At 34.8% G+C, this 20,080-nt stretch overlaps 2 protein-coding genes across 3 annotated transcripts; one reads left to right on the plus strand and one right to left on the minus strand.

The window, feature by feature from the left end:
- The first annotated feature begins 1,191 nt into the window (after nt 1–1,191).
- On the plus strand, nt 1,192–12,713 carry LOC128162732 (sodium channel and clathrin linker 1-like). Its single transcript, XM_052826073.1, has 13 exons — nt 1,192–1,328; nt 1,817–1,904; nt 2,668–2,779; nt 3,140–3,296; nt 3,836–3,905; nt 6,051–6,223; nt 6,354–6,400; nt 10,159–10,221; nt 10,479–10,607; nt 10,703–10,867; nt 11,121–11,251; nt 11,407–11,657; nt 12,127–12,713. The coding sequence occupies exons 1-13, from the start codon at nt 1,259–1,261 to the stop codon at nt 12,711–12,713; spliced, it is 2,043 nt and encodes a 680-aa protein (XP_052682033.1). The 5' UTR covers nt 1,192–1,258.
- Nucleotides 12,714–12,741: 28 nt separating this feature from the next.
- LOC128162731 (uncharacterized) lies at nt 12,742–18,542 on the minus strand. 2 transcript variants are annotated; one of them, XM_052826071.1, is made up of 5 exons: nt 18,220–18,542; nt 16,115–17,825; nt 15,279–15,296; nt 14,237–14,533; nt 12,742–14,046 (listed from the first exon to the last, which is right to left on the minus strand). In XM_052826071.1, the coding sequence occupies exons 2-5, from the start codon at nt 17,748–17,750 to the stop codon at nt 13,709–13,711; spliced, it is 2,289 nt and encodes a 762-aa protein (XP_052682031.1). In that variant the 5' UTR covers nt 17,751–17,825; nt 18,220–18,542; the 3' UTR covers nt 12,742–13,708. The 2 variants fall into 2 exon arrangements, with proteins under 2 accessions (XP_052682031.1, XP_052682032.1); XM_052826072.1 differs by lacking the exon at nt 15,279–15,296 and having other exon boundaries at nt 18,220–18,540.
- Between the last annotated feature and the right edge of the window lie 1,538 nt (nt 18,543–20,080).

Genomic DNA, 20,080 nt, shown 5'->3' on the forward strand with positions numbered 1-20,080 from the left:
ATGCATACAAAATTAGCCCAGATTTCCTCTGAAATGTTCTACTGCCTCAAAACAATGAGCCATTTATAGTAGATCGGACCGTCTAAACTGTCCGGAAAATTTTTAGCAGATCAAATACGATGTAGTATTCATCGTCGTAAACAACAAAATATTCTACGGGGTGTGAATATCAAATAAAATCGGCTGTTTAGGCCCTTGTGTTGCAGTAAGAAATGCTCAATTTATGTCCAAAATTGAGAAATATTGATACGAAAGCGGAAAAAAGCTGAGATGTATCACTCATGTTAGTTAGATTAGAACAATACCGTGCTATTTTGGACAAAGGTTCTCACCATTTTCATAAATTGTATGAAATAATGACGTTTTCTCTACCCCACCCCCCAGAGGCAGGGTCATTGAATTTTTGGCCGACATAATTTCTGGGGTCCACATGATATTAATTAATTTGCGTCATTTTATACATTTTCATACATCACTTGTCAATTTAAAACCAAAAAATCACTGAATATCAAAACACCGTGTAAATGCATACAGTATAACTTTGATCATATTTTCATAAATCAGTGGCCACCGTGTACACCGTGGTGTTAAAAAATCGCTCATGACTTTCTGAAATGAGTAGATATCTTCATAATTTTTTTTTAGTCACACAACACAATGAGTATTAATCAATTTATTAATGTTGATTTTGCGATAACAAAAAATGAGTTATATTGCAGGTGTCATAACAGTATTTCACTGAAGGTTCACGTCAAAACATGGCTGAGCCAAAATAATTCCCGAATTTTCCTTTGAATCCGGGGCGGTTCCGCTCGAGACAGGAGCTGATTTTTTTTATGAGATGAAAAACAATGTGTAAGAGGTCTAACTATCCCAGTTTTGTAATAATGCGAGGTCATTTGAATTTTTGATGCGCGTTGTTTCTGGAGGGGGGTGAAAAGTCCCGGGCTTGATTTTCAAGCACATGTGTAACTTCGATGTAAACAAAGTCGCACGCCTTGCTGGATGCACGTGTGTATTTTGCTAGAAACTTGTAAATGAAGCGTTGTTTAAAAAGATGTCAAGAGGATTTTTTCCAGAAGTTCGTTTTGAATTTTTAATCTGTATGTAAAGTTGTGCAATTTTGGTAAGAATATATAGTAGAATTTAATACTGTAGTGCAACCTGCATTAAATAAACGTCTATCAACGCGGCCGAATCAAGTTCAATATTGAGTGTTTGTTGTCGATGTAAACAAACCGGGAACAACGTGCACGCGATGGATGAAAACGAATCCCTTGAGATGGAGCGAGAAGATTTAGGGAGATATGCTGACCTTTTCTCTTTTGGTATTTACTTAATGTACAAATGTATTTCTATTTAACCTTGATTTAACTTAACAGCCATGTGCTGAAATATGCTGATTTACAGTTCATTTACACATTGACTTACTCCCAAATGGCATGCGGAGAATTTTATGGTAAAATTGAACCAACAGTTTTTTTTCATACATATTTTTTTTTTAGCTTCACATTGCACAATTGTGTCTTCATTATGACCACTTAATTATTTTGTTAAGGTGTTCTAACCAAATAAATTATGATGACTTTTGACTGCATGTTCAGATTGTGTCAAGTCTGTGTGGTAAAAAGTGACTAAAATCATTTAATGTTGTTGTTATATGTAAACATGCTACATGTACATGCATTAATTAAACTGTGAACTATATCTATATCTAATTTTATAAGAAAAAAAGTTTTATCAAGAAATGACATATTCTAATATGTTATATGACTATCATGATATATATTATATTGACATGGAATTATATATTTAGATGCTGTCAAACCAGTGAGGTTATCCCTGCATTTGATCGTAAAGCGACATTTACCACTGGAAGCAAAAGACTGGAGTCATGAAGAAATGTTCGTTAAGTCATAAAACATAACATATTTCTTTGTTTTTTAGAACCATTTTAACAAGACCTTGGACTTTCAGTAGGGCATAGCTCTCTATTTCTATGTCAAAACAAGTTATGAATGATGCTGGTTTCATGCGAAATATACATCAATTGCATAGTCTTAGCTCAAAAGCCAGACAAATCTTGTTGATTTCAAAGAACCATGGCTGGGTGGCTAGCAATGAAATAGACAGGCAAACGTCACATTGCTGATTGACACAGCTACCCAACGTCCAAGCTCTTGTTAAGATGGTTCTAATTGCATGAAATAAAGTTACATTTATAAACTACTCGTATGTGGTAGAGTTAAGTATAGGGCATTCCCACGAGCTCTGGCTAGTGGGTTAACCATAATGTAACAGAAAAAGTATTTCCTCTATGGCTCACAAATCCCATAGTCTACCTATTTGAGCTTGAGGGTTAACCCACTAACCAGTGCTAGAAGGAATGCTATATACTTCAAACTCTATCTACTACATTTTTACTTGGATTGAAAATAGAAATATTCCTAAATCAATTATTGCCATTTTAAATTTAAATGAGCATAGTTTAAATATGTATCATTCATGTAATTGTGTAAATTGAGCGGCATGCAATTTATGGTGTACAGTGAAATTAAAAAGAGGTGTATATTATTTGATTATTTTAATCATTATATTTATGCTGATAAGAAATTCACCTTTTGTATTTGAATTGATTTAATGTTGACAATTTTGAATTTTAAACAGTCTTGAAGCCCTGCAGAAAGTCACCCACATACGACTAGACAGAGAAAACATTTCAGAAATTGATGGCTTAGAGTTGCTGGAAAAGAAAGTCACAAATCTCTACCTACAGCATGTATGTATACATATATTTATATCAAAACTACAAAACTATTTTCAGAGTTTCTGGTAACAGAATGAAAAATAATAAAAAAAAAAAAAAAAAAAAAAAAAGGCAACACTAATTGTAAAGCGTTAGGGCTGTATTTCTGAAATACGAACGCCAAATTTTTATGATAGTTTCATAAGTTTACATCAGATCTTTCTTAAAAATGAAAGTGAGATTTCAAAATTTGCCAGATGTTTTTCTCATGATTTTATGCGGATATTAATTTCTCAGGTTTAATTAGGAATCTACAGTTTTCACAAACCCATCTCCTTGTTACCACATGAAATGCGTCATCATCATACACAGTATTTTTTCTCTCTTCAACAGAATCAGATTAAATGTATAGAGAACTTGGAGTGTCTGACGAACCTGCGGTTTTTGACTCTTTCCGGTAACCAGATTGAAGTAGTTGAAGGCCTGAAGCATCTACAACATCTCTTTTTCCTGGATCTCTCTCTTAACCTCATTAAAGACTTTGACATAGGTAAAACTGTTGTACATGCATCAGGGTTGTCTTTAAGACCGGGGGGCGGGGAATTCCCCCGCCTATAATGCCTTATTTACCTGACTATTATTGCATTTCAAACACAATGTAGCTATAAGCAAGACCCCCAGACCCCCTTCTACTTTTTTATTTCTTCCTTCTACTTCAATTTTTAGAGACAACCCTGTGCATGGACTTACTTATCCTCCATGTGCTCTGATTGAATGATACATTAAACTTTAAATACATAATGAACAGAATGTCAAAACCTTTTTTTTTTTTAAGTTTACTTTGACGTGAATGAAAATTTTGCGATAGAGCTTTATTGTAAGAAATTAGAAATACAAGTATAATGTCGCAATCCGAAGAAAATTTCTCAGTGAAAAACGTGAAAAAGAAAACTTTGTTAAACATTAATTTAAGACACTATTGAACCAATGACATACATGACATTGTATAGTTCAAATAAAAACCCAAATTAAAAATGATCTTTTAATTGATGCTATTGTGTGACAGACTTTATTTTTTTCATTTTTTAGATGAGTTTCCACAGAGCCTGATCATACTGAATCTAAAAGGAAACCCCTGTACCAGTCACCCAGATCACAGGTAAAACTCAGGTGTCTTAATTTGTGGCAGATGTACACCTGTGTACACTCTATGTACATGTACAGGTGTTTTTGCAGTTGTTATGTAAAATACATCTTATATGTACATCTAAAACAAATATGAAGCCTGGATTGCATAAAGTACAATAATTGTATGCCTTCTGTGTATGGAATTCTATATTCGATTTTTGTACTGATGTATTTATAGATACATGTATGTACACATGTACATGTTTATCCCTATCACCATAAGATGTACATCTAATTATGCTTACTACATTGCTGTATGTCCTTGGAACATGTATGCAGGTGTATTTTAATACTAACATGTATGTAATCTGTTATGCATTTCTATCATATGTAAAGTCTGGCTTAAGGTCAGACGACACGTTCCTCGAGATTCTTTTTTGTGTCTCCTCGTAATAAAGAGTTCCAATAAAGAATATTAATTTTATAATAACTTTAAAAATGATCAAAATTTACTTGGATTTGGTATATGTCTAGATGGTCGATTGGTTAGAATCAAGGCCGTTCACTGCCAGAAGCGTATAGGTCGTGAGTTCGAAGCCCCGCCCCGGCGGAGATATAGTTATAATATTGTGAGTTTCGCTGTGCTGTAGATGTATTTATTTTTATATCAGCAATTCAAGTGTATTTTCAAGAAGATTATATAGGAAATTGCATACTCTAGTATTTTGCAGAAATGCCTGGTAAGGTACCCTAATTTTTTGCAAGAAAGCTTATCTAAAATTGAGGAACATGTCGTCTGACCTTGAAAACACTAGGAGATGCTTATTTACATGTACCTTAAGATTGTATTATCATACATATAATCAGAGGTACAGCCTGTCCTAATATTACTCGGGGATCATGTACATGTACAACATTTGATATACATGTACAAGTGTATCTATCTTTCTAATATCACATATATATCTGTGTGTACACTCCAAATATGAACAGGGGGTATTCACAAATATGATATTGTTATATTCAGTAGAATATTCTCACTATATAACTCTATATAGACAAATAGTCAATAATTATAGTATTAGCTCGTCCGAAAAATATTGACCGGTCAATATTTTTTTTTAATATTGACCGGCTAGGAATAAAATTTAGAGAATATTCCCTCTTTTTCAATTAGTCACTTCTGATTTGTTGTTTCGAAAACGATGACGTAAATAACTCTTTGCGACTCCAAAACAAAGTGACGTCATAATAGACTGCCAGTCAAGGCATGTAAACAACACGCGCAATGCGAGGGTTTGCTATCATAACGTATACAAGGATTTGCGAATTACTGTGAAGTAAATTCAGGTAGAACATCTGTATGTTTATTCTAACGGGCGGCGGAATATCACCTGTTACCGTTTGATGCTGAGGATATTTGGAAATGAACTTTGCACAAAATTAAATTCGTGAATTCTTTGTTGAGCTGAAAAAATTACAGTGATTTCAATTACTTTCTTAAATTTTGGTTTGTTTCTTCATATAACAAAACAAATGTTGACTGTGTTTTCGGGCATCATTGATTACATTAGCCCTCTCGGGACGAAAATATTGCCCTCCGCTCCGTGTCTGGCAATATTTCGTCCCTCGGGGGCTAATATAATCAATGTTTCCCTCAACCCCAGTCAATATTTGTATATTATATATCTCTATTACAGAATATATGTTCCATATAATGTTTTATTTAATATATAAAATCAATCTTACATCGTCCAAACTTCCATTCCCTTAGATTTTAAATAGGATCCTCAAGACCAATCTGTCCCTAATTACATATGTATATATCTCTTTGCACAACTTGTTGTCTTTTTAGTTGACGATTTTTAAAATTAATTAATTCATTCATTCTCCTCATGCATTTCTAAACATAAGGCGGCAACAAGGTCCCTCCATCCAATCCTATTGTTGGCAATTCTAGTGATATTATTCCAGTTGTATCTCGAACTCTTCATCCCTGTTTCAATGGTCCTCTTCCACCTGCCCTTTGGTCTTTCTGGTTTTCTCTTTCCGGGTGAGGTCGATCCATTTCACTGCTGTTCTTGGGGGTTTTTTTCATTGTCTAGTCTTAACACAAGGCCAAAGTACCTCTATCTTCTCTTTTTAAAATTAAAATTTTTCATTCTGTTTCATTAAGGGGGAGGATCATCCAGGACTTGCCAAAACTCAAACAGCTGGATGAGGTAGAAGTCACTAGTGAAGAAAAACTGGAGGCTGGGTTCAAAACTGAGGAAGATGAAGATGATGATGATGAAGAAGATGAAAAAGAGGATAAACCAGAAGATAAAAAAGAAAAAGCTGGATCAAAAAGTAAATATTTGCTCTCTGAGTTGTCTTTGCCAAATTTTTTCAAAATACTTGGTCTATTTATTCATTTTAATAAATGAAAGTGTAATTGAAGGTGTTTTGTTTTAAAACTTAATTTTTAATGTCAAAACAGATATAGAACAACTGACCAATTCCACACTTGTGAGATCTCAGAACAGGGTAGAACTGGACCTCAGGGAGCATCTGAAACACTCACAGGAGCTAGATCTGATCCGAGAAAAGTACAACATTCCATCATCAAGGACTAATCGGACTCCTAGGACGGAAAAAGCCCTAAAGTAGAGAGCAAGAGAGAGTCTGAGAGAGAGAGAGAGACAGACAGAGAGAGAGAGAGAGAGAAATAAATATGATAGAACAATACCATATGACCATATGAGAAAATGAATGAGAGAAGGAATGGATAAATGAAAGAATAAATACCCCTACCCCCAAAAAACCCCATAAAAACCAGGCAGAATAATATAAGGTGATAGAGTATGAAAGAGAAAGTCCGAATGATACAAAGAGAGAGAGAGAGAGAATGAGAACAGAATGAGTTCAAGAGATTGTGAAAATAAGATAGACAGATAGTAGGTGCTCATGTCAGTAGAAAGTTTAATATCAACAAAAAAAAATGGCGAGATTAGAGGAGGATTGTATCACATAAAAGTAATAAAAAATATATTGTGACATCAACTTTATGTAAGAGCATATTGGATTCCCTGACAAAGGGGGGTACCAAGTGTGATAAACCCTAGGCCTCAGTGGACAAGTTTTCAACTATGGTACAGATAATGCATTTTTATTATACATGTATGTTATTGTGTTTTGCATTTGAATGGTTAACTAAATGGTTAATTTATTTGTTCAATATCTTTTACACTATGGACAACATTACCTAATTTATGAATACCAGTATACATATCTCATGTAATTATAAATGTGTCCTTATTCACGACATTTCGTTAAGTATTTTGTTAGTATTTTGCATATAACACTTATATACTTATAGTACGTCCGTCCATTTTTGCACCATCAGTCTGACTGTATTATTTCTATGTCATTCAGAATTTTCCCACACTGTCAGATAAACACTATGTTTTTACTGTCTGTGTTTATTTGAACAATGTTTTTTTTTATACAGTGCATTGACAGTTATATAATTAAGTTTTTTTTTTAATGAGTTAAATTGATTTTTTTGTGCACTGTTTAGCTGCACTAGCTCTATTAATTCATAAATGTTTTTTATTTAAAAATTAAAGTGAAAACAATCTAGCTGGCTTGCTTTCTGTTATTTTGAGTTGAACTTTGGAAAAAAAAAATGCCTGCATCACTGTTTTAATGATTTTGAACTACATTGTACATGTACATGTACTTTCAAACGAATTGATTCATTGAAAATAACAGTTCTGCTGAAAATTGTTTTTCTAATTATGTATATATAAATTGATATGAATTATCAATATTTTCCACATTCGACATTGTGTCAAAAACAGTATTTAAACATCTATTTAAAAAATGTTCTTGAAAAGTAGGCTAGGCGCATTGGCAAAAATCAAAAATATAATAAATACCCGTCAGATCCACAAATAAAATATTTTTTTAGGCACTAATTAAGAAGGATATAAGTTCTTTACAAATCACAGCTGTTGAAATGTTACAAAAATAACGTACTGTAATAAAAAAAATTAACGTTAAAGACGATTAACCACTGTTTTGATCACGAGTATTTGCAATAATTATTTTTTAAGCCAGGGATGTGTGTTACGTAGAAAAAAAATATAGTATAATATCGAAGGGATTTTCATTAAGTCCGTTTATTATGTAAAGGAAGCAGTGCATGCACAATTAAATTTTGATTAATTCGAATATTCTTAAAATTCATTAAGTTAATTTTAATAAATTACACAAAACACACTTAATCGATAGCAATCTAAACAAAAAAAAACAAACAAACAAACATTTTGTAGGTTATTGAATACCGAGGCATTGTGTTTGCATGCGAATGCGAGCGTGTGTTTCAAGCGTGTAAGTGTATTAACGCTGAAAAAAAAAACTGTTTTAAAACGTATGCGTACTTAATTATTTGCAGTACATGTAATTAAATACAATGCGTGTAAAATGCGTCTTTACATTATGCTATTTATGAAATTATCAAGTATTTCCTGAAATAAATGTCCGCGTTTCTCGATTGTTGAAAATGCAACGGATGAACATAATTATGTTGGTTAGTTTTTTTTAAGGTACATCACTGAAGTATAGGATGCTGTTAAGTATCGCCTGTTTCATCAGCAGTACGTTATCGTTTTGATTTGATTTGCGATCATTCAATATCCCGAGCTCTGACGACTTTTGGTAAAGCCATGCGATTTAAGAAAGCCGTAAAATAAAAGCTGTTACCAACTCTTCACCATTAAGTTTTGTACAAGTAGCATCGATCATTCTAAATTTATGCAAATAAAAAAAACCCTCTCGAGAACCCCCGCGTGTCCATTCAACCAGCGATGAACGTCGTTTAAATATACATATATACACTGTAACACGGCTTACAAACTTTTAAAGATAAAATCAGGATCGAAAGTACACCGATAATTCCCATACAGTCATTTAATGCTTAATGCAATCAAATCAAAAGTTCGTCGGAGTCGATCAGTTATGAGTGAAAGAGGAACTTCCGGCGGATTGACAAATACGACGGATTCCGAATGCCCGGATGACAAGGAAGATTTGGACCCCCGGGTTCAGGTAAAGCAGAAACGCCCCCTTCTGTTTTATTTATATAGCGGGAATTCCCGGTCAAATTAAATGATAACCGCCTGATATGACAGCAACATTGATTTAATGCACCATGCATGGCTTTGGAATGTATTAAACCTATATGCAGGTCTGGGTTTTGTTTTATTTGTGTGTACTTTGTATGTAAAAACCATGTTAACTTTTTCGACAGGCTGCAATAACATGTATATGCGTGCATGCAATTATTTAGATCTAGTTCTCCCTTTACAATTGTCGAGAGATCACGGATTGTTGTTGTTTCCTAATCACAAAGGTCGGAGTCCACGCTGATAAAACCTTTACAAAACAATCTTGCCCCTAGATAAGTGTCCACCTAAGTTAACGATAACATTTGTCTACGACTGTTGGAATTTTAAATCTATTTCTTACGTGTCAGTTGTTTGTTTGGGATTAAAGGGGGAAGTAATATTATGAAGATAATTAAGTATTGTTATGTATATACCTATAGCATGAACATCTTGAAACTGTTAACCACACTTGAAAGAAGTGGTTTTTCGTTAATACTCTCAAAATTCAGGGAAAACATTACATGTATATACATGTATATTTATTAATTATAAATGAGTCAACAAGCGTCAAACTTTTAAAGTTATGTTGTTTTCCTGCATTACATGTATTCACTTTAAATGTCTGTTCAAATCCAACAGATGTGTTATCGGTAATTCCAAGATGACGTATAGAACCGTAGTACCCCCCCCCCCCCCCCCCCAAAAAAAAAAAAAAACAAGAAGAAATTAACAACAGAGTACATTCTCTGCTCCCCAAATTTTTTTCCAGGGAAGATGGGGGAAGGGGTTTTGTGTCCAATGGGAGGCCAATTTTCGGTAATTTTATGATGAGAATAAATGGAGTAGTTGCGTTTCTTAAAAGGGCTTTTAACATTGTTAAAGTTCACTCCGCACATGACTGTATAAACATCCTATACAGACGTACACCTGTTATGCATGTATAGAATTCGGCGACATGCAAGTTTCAATTAAATTTCAATATCCTTGGAGTAAATTTGAAAACTTGCTGAATGAAGTTAAAGAATGTATATAAAGTCGAAAATATCATATATCAACTTTATTGTAATCAATAATCAATTATGAATAAACATTATGAGTATATTTTTTACAAGAATGATCCACTTTTATTTGCAGGAAGAATTGAACGTTCTAAATCAGACGAGCGCGGATATAAACAAACTTGAAAATGAACTTGATGTAAGTTGAAAAAAACTATTTTCATCCTTAATGGCCTTATATAACCATATTTACATCAAAGTGTATTCGACGCCAAAAATTTTTAAAAACTTTGTGTACACCCCCCCCCCCCCCCCAACAATGTTTTGCTAAATACATGTACATGTAGTTTTTCATAGATTAACACATATAATAAAGTCATTCTCTTTTAATTTAAATTTTACTCAGAAGAAAACGAAGCATGAATTTTATATGCTAAATGGTTACTTTTTTTAAAGGAAGCAAGGGGTAACTACAAGATTATTTTCACTGAAGCCTCTGAAAGACTGGCCCAAGCCGCCGAAAAACGGCGGAAGCCAATTCAGCGTGCGCGAGCGTACTTCGAATTGAAGGAGGAAGCCAAAAGGGTAAAGATGCTTCATCGTGGTGGTTAATTTTCGCGGATTTTCATGGGATCGCGGATTTACATGGGAACCCCTTACACATGAATTTACAATTTCAGGCCCAGGGTGAGTCCCTCAAGGCTGCCCGTCAGTACCAGTCCGCCATCAGTGTGTATCGCGCTGCCAAGGAAACCGTGACGTTGGCGGAAGAGCGGCTGCTGCAGAATGGGGAGGGAAATCTATCAGCCGCCTGGCAGGAAATGATGAACCACGCCACCATGCGGGTAAATAAACAGAAAAAATAATTTCTTTTGCGTTTCATGAGGCTAGGACTTTAACGAGCATATTGCAGAAAAACTCTTCAACAGCATGTTTTGTAAAAGTTTACGGCAATGACCACTATCTTAATCATGAATAAACCCCTCAAAAGTAACATTGCTCGGCCTTTTTTATCGTATCGAGAATAATTCTCGACTTGACGGAAAAGGCTGACCAATATTCCGATAAAATAATTTTAACCAGTGTTTATGACGTCAGGTTATGGACGCCGAGAAAGAAAAGCGAGAAAGCGAGGAGCGGCACCAACTTGCAACGACCAAATGTGCAAACTGTGAGAAGAAATTAAAGCAACTTGAGAAGAAGTTCAGCAAATCCATCCAGAAAGCAGGGTAAGAAAATGCTAGTTGCTAATCTATCAAAATTTTCAAGTACAATTTGCAAGGGGTTTGTAATAGTTAGCAAACAATTCATTGGATGAAAATAATATTCCAGAAATTTTGAGTTGTATAATTTTAACTCATTCGAAAATAACTCTAACTTCCAGTCCATATTTTGAGGTAAAACAACAACTGGACATAAAACTGCAGCACCAAAAACAGAATGTGACGGACTTGCAGTCGGCCATAAAAGACACAAAGGCTAAGTACTCCAACGCTCTGCGCAATCTCGAGAAGATCTCAGAAGAAATCCACCAAAGCAGGAGGGATAAGATCATGCTCATGTTTCCTAGGCAACCGGGAGTCGGGGCCGAGTCCGGAAGTAGCCTCGCCTCCATGGTTCCGGATTTTAGTCTCGGTATTATGTCATTTAGTTTGTCGAAATCCCCTCATCGCCAAATGTAAAAATGAGATTAATACACTTAATATATCATATGATATGAATTAATGATAGTAACTAAACGAAGATAGAAGACTACTAAATGAATTTATTATTCATATAAATTTTCTTTTATTCATTCTGATAAAATATTTTTATCGGAATGAACAAAATAAAAATTCATTTTCACCATTGGTCTTAACATTTAATTGTTAAAATGTTTATCATTGGGCGACACATTATACTTTATAGATTTATACAGCTGTAAATTAATTTTGTAAATACGTTTTCACTATGAATTTCTAAATTCTATAGATGATAGAATTATATCTTTACAAAATCAGTTTAATTTAAGCGTACGTGTGCATACATGGATACATACACTTCTGAAACATAACGTTGTATCATATTTTTGCAAAAATTATGATGTTTTATTATCATTTTGCAGAGGAATTAGAGAGTGTTTCTGAAATCAGCGATTCGGCCATAGAAGATGATGAACCTGGTGTTAAAGATGAGGGTATTTACATAAACTGTGCTTTCGTCTCAAATAGTGATGACAACAAAAACGGAAGCGACGCAGTTTCAGATAGAAAATCATCGAAAAACCATGAAACAGAAAAAAATTCGCAAACTTTTCATGAATATACAGAAAACAGTGAACAAGAAAGAAATTGTGTGAACAATTTGTCACAAGAAAGAACAGACGACATTGCTGTTGATGTTGAAGAAAAGTGGGAACTAGGGTTTAAAAGTAAAGTGTCGACAGGAAATTCAGACGATTCAACGCCAGAGAGTAAAGATATGTCGGTGTTAAGAAATTCAGACGAATTGGCACTAGGAAATTCAAATAAATTAGTGCAAAGATTAATTAACGAGGAGGTAAACGAGAACTCGAAAGGATTTTTACCAGAAAATACTCAGTCTGAGGACTCGGTGCTGAACAATTTTGATAATCTGACGGTAAAGAATAGAGAGGAATCTGTAAATAATAGAGACGAGGAGGCGAAAAGAAAAGAACATATAGAATCTTAATTATAGCAAAATAAAAACATCAAATACATTTAGCTTGAAAATTTGTATTTTAGGAATTTTAATTTTGATGTTCAAACACAAGTGTCAAGACAGACAAACAAGATAAAGTCTAGAATGTTTCACTTTTCTTATAAATAATACCTAATTAACAAAATTAATTTATAAAATCAAAGTATGTGTGTATGAATATCATGATTGTGATTCTAGAATATCTCCAACAATTAATCTAACTTAATCAAACTGTAAACTTTTAGAGAAAAATGCATGACTGTATTACTTGTAAACCCCATACATTCTGGCAGTTAGCTCCACCTTTTTTCTCCATAAACAAAATAATGAAAAACATCAAACAATACAAGTCAAATATTTTTCGAGACGAATGTCTAACTAACAGGGCCGATTGAAAGTTTTGATGTAAAAAAAAACATTTTCAACACAAACACTAATCGCTAAGGTTCTTTTGAGTAAGTGTCGACTGCTTTATCAATTGTCCCATCATTTCACATTCACTTGTCTAATATCCAAATCTTTGTCAATAATATATGTACGTTTAATTATACAAACGTACTTGAATATATATTACAAATATTGACGAATTACAAACGGATCTTTTATATCGAGCTCAGTACAATGTACATGTAGTTGATTACTCATGCCAATATAACACCAAGTATTAATAATCATTATAATCCAGAGGCCAGTGCTTACAATGCATTACGATTTTGCAAAAGAATAAGCATTATGCTTGCGATCTTTTACTGCATAAAAATTTCACAAACAACAAAAAAGAAGAAAAACAACTTTAAAAAAAATGTATGAACTTTTCCCCAACAAGGAAGTTTTAAAATACAACCATATTGGTTTAAATAACATCACAAATGGTATTTGTAAAATTAATACTGTAGACAAGTTGCAGAGAAGTGCTTATGCCTGTCACTGGACATGCCTCTTATGATTTTAAAAAAAGTATAACCATGTAACCTTTAACCTTAATTTCATTGTATACATTGAATGAACACAGGGAGTTTAGAGGAACAGCCATTCACCTTCAGCGCAGACTCGCACGCTGTCAATCTCTTCTCACTTCCGGTACAAGTAATATTCGAATAGAAAACGGACGTGTCCGGATGATAGGTCATGACCTCTTCGGTAGGGGGCGTGGCCATACCGCCGTTGTAGCCTAGCTGTTGACACACCACCTTGCTGTTGTTTTCGGTCCAGTTATCACTGCAGACTGGGATCCACTCCTCGCGGTGGTGGATCTCAAGAAAGCCTGTATTTCTTTTTACCTTCAAGTCATCCTTGGACTCGAACCATAGTCGAATCATATTATCTAAAATCAAAATTTAAGGATTTAAATGTGAGAAAGTGTATGAAATAAGAAAGAAAACAAACTGATATTAATCAAACATGAAGAAATAAACAAAACGGATAATTTTTTTTAAAAATATGAATGATTGACAAGATCGAAGGATGACGGAATAATATAAAAGTATATTAACAAAACCGTTTAATTTTCTCACCACAAATCACGCCTGCGTCGTATTTATGATCACATAAACTGGAATCTAAAACAGGTCTAGCTATGGAGCATTGTCTTGACAACAAACAGGTAAAATTCATTTTCCAGAACACTCCGCTTCCTTCCCCGAAATATCCGGGCTCTGACGCAATTCCGCCGAGGTATCCAAGGTGACGACATATGTAAGAAGCCTCGACATGACTCAAGGGTTTACAAAGCGACCCCCAGCGGCCTTTCTGGTAGATTTCGACTCGACCTTCATACTCACTGCTTCCGTCCACCATTACAACAAAGGGCTCTAAAATGTAGATACAGATGCGATGAGAACTAAAACCAAGCTACTCAGCCTAACTCATGTTTCGTCGAACTTTATCTTTAAAAAGTTTATGTTCATGACGACTTGGCTAATTCACGTAGATTGCGGAAGTCTTGAACGTTTTAACCTTCCAGATTACAGACAACATGCTCTACTATAGAAAATTTAAACTAGAAAATATTTCAGTTATCGATTGTCCAGATTTTTCATCCTTAAAGAATCATGATATTGTATTACATGTAATTGAAAACAGAAACCTAGTCTAATGCTTACCATAGAGCGGGTTTATTGATTAAAGCTTTTTAATAATCGTATGCATATATTTATACAATTTGTCAAAAATTGACGTACTTATACAGTAAGCCTTAAAAAAAAAAATATGAGCATTGTGTATACTGCGCAAAGTATTATATACATGTACACTACCCAAAGTGAGATGGTGATAAAAAGCAAAATTAATGTGCAATGCTGACATGCATATTACGGAGAAGAACCGATCTGTTAAAATAAAAACTGCATGTGAGGATGCTATTATAATCTTTCGTTGTTTTGGTGTACATGTATCAGTGTTTTCTGCTATAAGGATAAAACGTGGGTGTTTCTCGCACGATTCGCAAAGTGCATTTGAGATAAAGAGCGTTTTATCTTGATCTTTACAGAGCGATTTTACCAATGAGTAATAATTGTTTACAAACAAATACAGCATCAGAGGAATGTATAATTATACCGTGAGACTGGCGTGTTTCTAAAATAAATAAAACGGACAACAACAGTAGTTTGTGTGGTTATTACGCTGAAAACAATGTTCAGTTTAACTTCAAACAATCTACCGCATAAAAAATGTTATTATAGAAACAATGGAGCTAAAAAAAAATAGTATAGATATTATAGAGTACACTGACAATTAACCATCATTTACATGTACTAGTATATACTGTAGATTTCTAATTTAACGCGAGAAAAAATTATTTTCGTAACGTTGGGAGAAATTCTTAATTATTTTAAGATAGCGGATTTATTTCTCTGATAGAAATTGTACCAAAAGTTTGGCGCTCGCGATTTAATATTCTCGCAGCGGATTTGCGTAATTAAGTTCTCACGTAAATTAAGGAATCTACAGTACTGTCTGTCACTTAATCTAACCAAAGTCTGTCATCCTATACACCACCGTTCATAATTAAAACATTAGTTTGGAGTATCAAGTCTTTTTCATGTAATACTATTATATGATTATGGCAGATCCAAGAATTATCCCACGTGGAGGGGGAGTGGGTCGATCATACATTAAAAAACAAACTTCTTATAAAAATATATACCTCGATATCCCACAAGGAAGGGATCTTGACCATTCGCCGATGCAACCCTACCATAGGGCATGCATGTAATACTAAATTAGATACCATTGAAATTACCATATAACAGAACTTGTACATTGTAGTTTACAATAGTTTAACGGCACAGATATATACATATTACTTAAGTTGTTAAGTTGTATGTACCTTGATAAATTGTTGTATATATGTAAATCTAACCAGTATGGACATGCAAGATTGCAATACAGACCTGGCTCTCCTAGAAGTCGAGTCAAAGCTGGAAGTATACGATTGACTCTTTTGTTCGTCTCGTACACGAATTCAAACCGAGTCTGTAGCTCCATCGTCTGGTTGAGACTCAGCCAACCTTCAGCAGATTCTACATCCTTCTCAGAGAAGGTCTTCGTGTCTTGATTTCTTGGAGTGCTAGACATAAGATTGGGATCGTCTGACAGATGTGGACCATTTTGGTAACCTTGGTCCTTGAGAGTGTAAGGGGTTTTGGAATTCTGAAGCGAGGCTGACCGGAAGGCCATTTTCGCCGTAACCAAAGTCTGGTTGATTTGATTCTCAAGAAACTGTAAGTTGGAAAAGATGTAGGGAATCCAACCAGTGTTGGATGCAATGGCTTCTACGATATGAAACACCGCCCTCGTGTTGTTCGAAATCTCCTCCAAATGGAAATCAATTTGTCCACTAAGCATTTCCGGATGCGGAGTCTCTTCTTCGCTCCTTATTTCCTGGAGTTTGAACACTTCGTTATTAAGCTGTTGTATCGTGGTTTTTAGTTCATTCTGAGACGATCTTGTCATTTCAGCGATCACATCTAACACCTGGGATCCGTTTCTGTACATGAGTTGAATTTCTTCCATTACTGCCGAAGTTATTTCACAATTCTTAGTCGACTTCTCAACAATAATGTCATTAACATCATTAGGTATCACGTTACTGATGTCGTCTTGTCTTTCAGCATTCTGTACGTATCCAATCGTCAGATTTACCTGCAGTTCCAGGAAATGTTTGATGTCTTCGCGCAATTTGACCTGATCGTCTGCTACAGATTCCGTCGCTCCGACAATGCGTTCCACCAGATCACCAGTGTGTCTGTAGAATCGTATCGAATCCAAAACGTTATCATTAAACTCTTGTAGTCTCTCTTCTAGCAACCTCCTTGCGGTTGCATTTATATCAACGTTCACGGGATCGATTGTCACATTCATATTGCTTATCACACTCATCGTCGCATTCTCAAAGTTCGCTATTTTGTTAATCGTCATGTTCTCCAAATCGTCGATCCTGGTCTGCACTTTGGCCAGAGATTCCGAACAAATCTGCTTCGTTCTGTCTCGTTCAGAGACGACAATCTCTCGAAGAACACTAGCTACTTCGTCTTGCTGGATCGCTGTATCATTCATGGCCTTGATTATAGACTTTTCAACTAATGCAACCTTCATTCCAAGCTCATGGGACATACTCCCCATTCGTTCGGCCATTTTGTCAAACGACTCTTGATTCATCATGGCGGCGTTCTTGACTTCTCGCTTTATTAGCAACAGCGACGTGGCTAGCTCCCCGTTCCCAATGTCTTGTTGCTCTAGACGAGTGCCGAGGTTCTGTAATAAATTATCCACTGTGTGAAGATGGGTGTTGACCGTTCTGAATTGCCTTAAGTTGTAATACTGTAAAGTATTCAATCCCCGTTCCATCGTGTTTATTCGGGTACTTAGGGATTCAAATTTTTCGTCGACGCTTCGTAAGATGGAAGTGAGGATGGATTCTTCTAACGGATCCATGTCGGCTGTCAAGTTGAAATTGGTGGTGAGTTGTCCAGACACTGTAGTCGTTATCGAGAAAACTAAAAGTACTACACTGGATATGGGTGCCATCCTGAAACGTTTTTTAAATTACTCAACTAGCCGTGCACTCTTATGATGGCAATCAGCTTGCAATCTGAACGAGACCTACAACAAAATAGAACGATAGCTTTTTAAATGCTACTTTGAGTTCAAGATTGTAAGCTATCAGTCATGTTACTTGTACTGTACCCTAATGAAAAAATATGATTTCTTTGAATAAAAATTAGCGTAAGCGATATGAATATTGTTTTCTGTTGAAGCATGATCATTTGTAGGGCTCAACATTTGTGGATTTTATGGTGACAGCAGATATACGAATTGACATCATCTCAGATGCCAGAATTATCACAGTATTTGTCCATTGTGCCTACTTGGTAAACCATTTTTAATTTCATTCAAACAAACCCTTGGACAATCCACAAAATATTGACCCAAAACAAATTATAAATCAATTCAACAGCATTTCAAAATATTCACAGAACAGAAGTCCGACACCTACCAGATAAAGTGGGGAGTATGTCCAATTTATCCATCTTTGTACACATTAGACACAATTCGGGAACCAACACAGGCAGACATGCTGACATTCAAATCCTGTAGCATATTTTCACATCCTCCGAGGGTAAGCTCGATCCATTCATTTGGCGGGGTCGTGGAAGAAGCGCAGTGTTTATACGTGGGGCTTAGATTGTTTTATCAGTCTGTAGTATGGGGATAACTCTACACGCAGAGTATGTGCGGAGATTAAAAGAGAGAGATGCTGGCGGTGATAAGACTTGTTTCTTAAAGATTATTTGATTGCCTGATGCTCGGGCAAAACAGACATGGCTAATGTGATCTTAAAATTGTGATAACTGCATCTTCTCTTCAAACAGCTGTATTTCAGCTATTTAACAACGAGTGGTCGTTTTATTCTAGTGACTTTTGATGAACATATTCAATCAGAAAAGGTTTTTGTTTTAATATGTAATCGATTTGATTTATTGTTTCTGTGTGAATAATGTACTCGTGGCTTAGCTTCACAGATATAAATTCGTCATAATTTATGCAAAAAGTTATGATTTTTTTATTTAAGGTCAAGGTCTAGTAAATTATTCCAGAGTGTCTTCTTGGTGCTAGAGCCATTGTGATGTCATAATTGATTATGTAGAAAAGTAAACAATTTCTTAAAATTCATGTTAAATAACGGAAAAAGTATGCCTGATACCTATAATCAATTTGCCTTCATTTTAAAGAGAGGGTCAGGAGCTTGTTTAAATCCGTTTTGGCGGAGACTGTAGGCATTCTAGATGTATTCTTTTTAGTCAAAAATGGACAAAACTCCAAAACTTTTTCCTTATTTCCTTCATATTTCATTGAAAATGACCGTTTAAAACATGATTTCCTTTTGTGTTTTTCAAAATGTTAAGCCCCGGTATACACCCTATCAAACAAATTATTGTTATGAAGCATAAGCACTGAAATTTTTTTTATATCGTCGGTTCTATGACACACCAAGCGGTGCAAACATATTATCAAACCGCGCTAACGCGCAGTATTCAATTTGTCTGCACCGCTTGGTTTGTCATAGGACCGACAACACCCAAAAATAACCATTCAATGCTTAAGGATGACGTTTACTCAGAATGAAAAAAAAAATTCCACTGATGATAATGAAAAGTCATCTATTTATATAATAGTGTTGTGTTGTGCATGTACTATGCCTAAATAGTCCGGCTCGTGCACTATGTATCAAACCCTGACTACTATTTAGGCATAGTACATGCACAACACAACACTATTGTTATTATTATGCCGACTGTTGAATATGCTGACGTACTTTGCTTTAAGTAGCTGTGACGTTCGAGTGTTGACAAGTCCCTAAAAATAATCACCGGAAAAGCAAGCGTTTGTTTTGTTTTTTTTCAAATTAATCAATTAATTTAATTGTTTATTTAAGACAGTAAAATAAAAAGTCAACAAAGGTTTATGTTCTTTTCAAGAAATGAGAGACGTTTGGCCTTACCGAGAAAACTCGAAATGTTTAACAGACAAAATCGCATTGAATTTTTTTTCTTGTACATTCTTTATCAAGCGTCAATTAAAAAAGCGTTTTTTGTGATTCTCATGTAGAATTTCTTTGAAAAATGTTCAATCAATTTGTTCAAAAGTTTATAAGAAACTTTAACTTTAAAATTACCGTCAATAATGAAGTGTTTTTGAAAAAATGAATAATTTTAATTGCTTGATGTCAGTCGCATATATCTACGTTTTATACATATAAATACCGTTGATTATAATAACTGCTAATTTAGCGTAGCGGTAAAGCGTTCGGCTTCAAGCCGGACTGATTTTCGTGTCGTGAGTTCGAATCCCGCTGT

This window comes from Crassostrea angulata, chromosome 9, assembly GCF_025612915.1.
Source record: "Crassostrea angulata isolate pt1a10 chromosome 9, ASM2561291v2, whole genome shotgun sequence".
NCBI classification, from domain to species: Eukaryota; Metazoa; Mollusca; class Bivalvia; order Ostreida; family Ostreidae; genus Magallana; species Magallana angulata.

Excerpts from the sequence above, each read along its gene's own strand:
- LOC128162731 (XM_052826071.1), bottom strand. The coding sequence starts at position 17,750 with ATGGCACCCATATCCAGTGTAGTACTTTTAGTTTTCTCGATAACGACT. Across the intron at positions 14,047-14,236 it reads CGACGCAGGCGTGATTTGTG|ATAATATGATTCGACTATGG; the intron begins GTGAGAAAATTA and ends TTTTGATTTTAG.
- LOC128162732 (XM_052826073.1), top strand. The coding sequence starts at position 1,259 with ATGGATGAAAACGAATCCCTTGAGATGGAGCGAGAAGATTTAGGGAGA. Across the intron at positions 1,329-1,816 it reads TGCTGACCTTTTCTCTTTTG|ATGCTGTCAAACCAGTGAGG; the intron begins GTATTTACTTAA and ends TTATATATTTAG. Across the intron at positions 3,297-3,835 it reads CATTAAAGACTTTGACATAG|ATGAGTTTCCACAGAGCCTG; the intron begins GTAAAACTGTTG and ends TTCATTTTTTAG.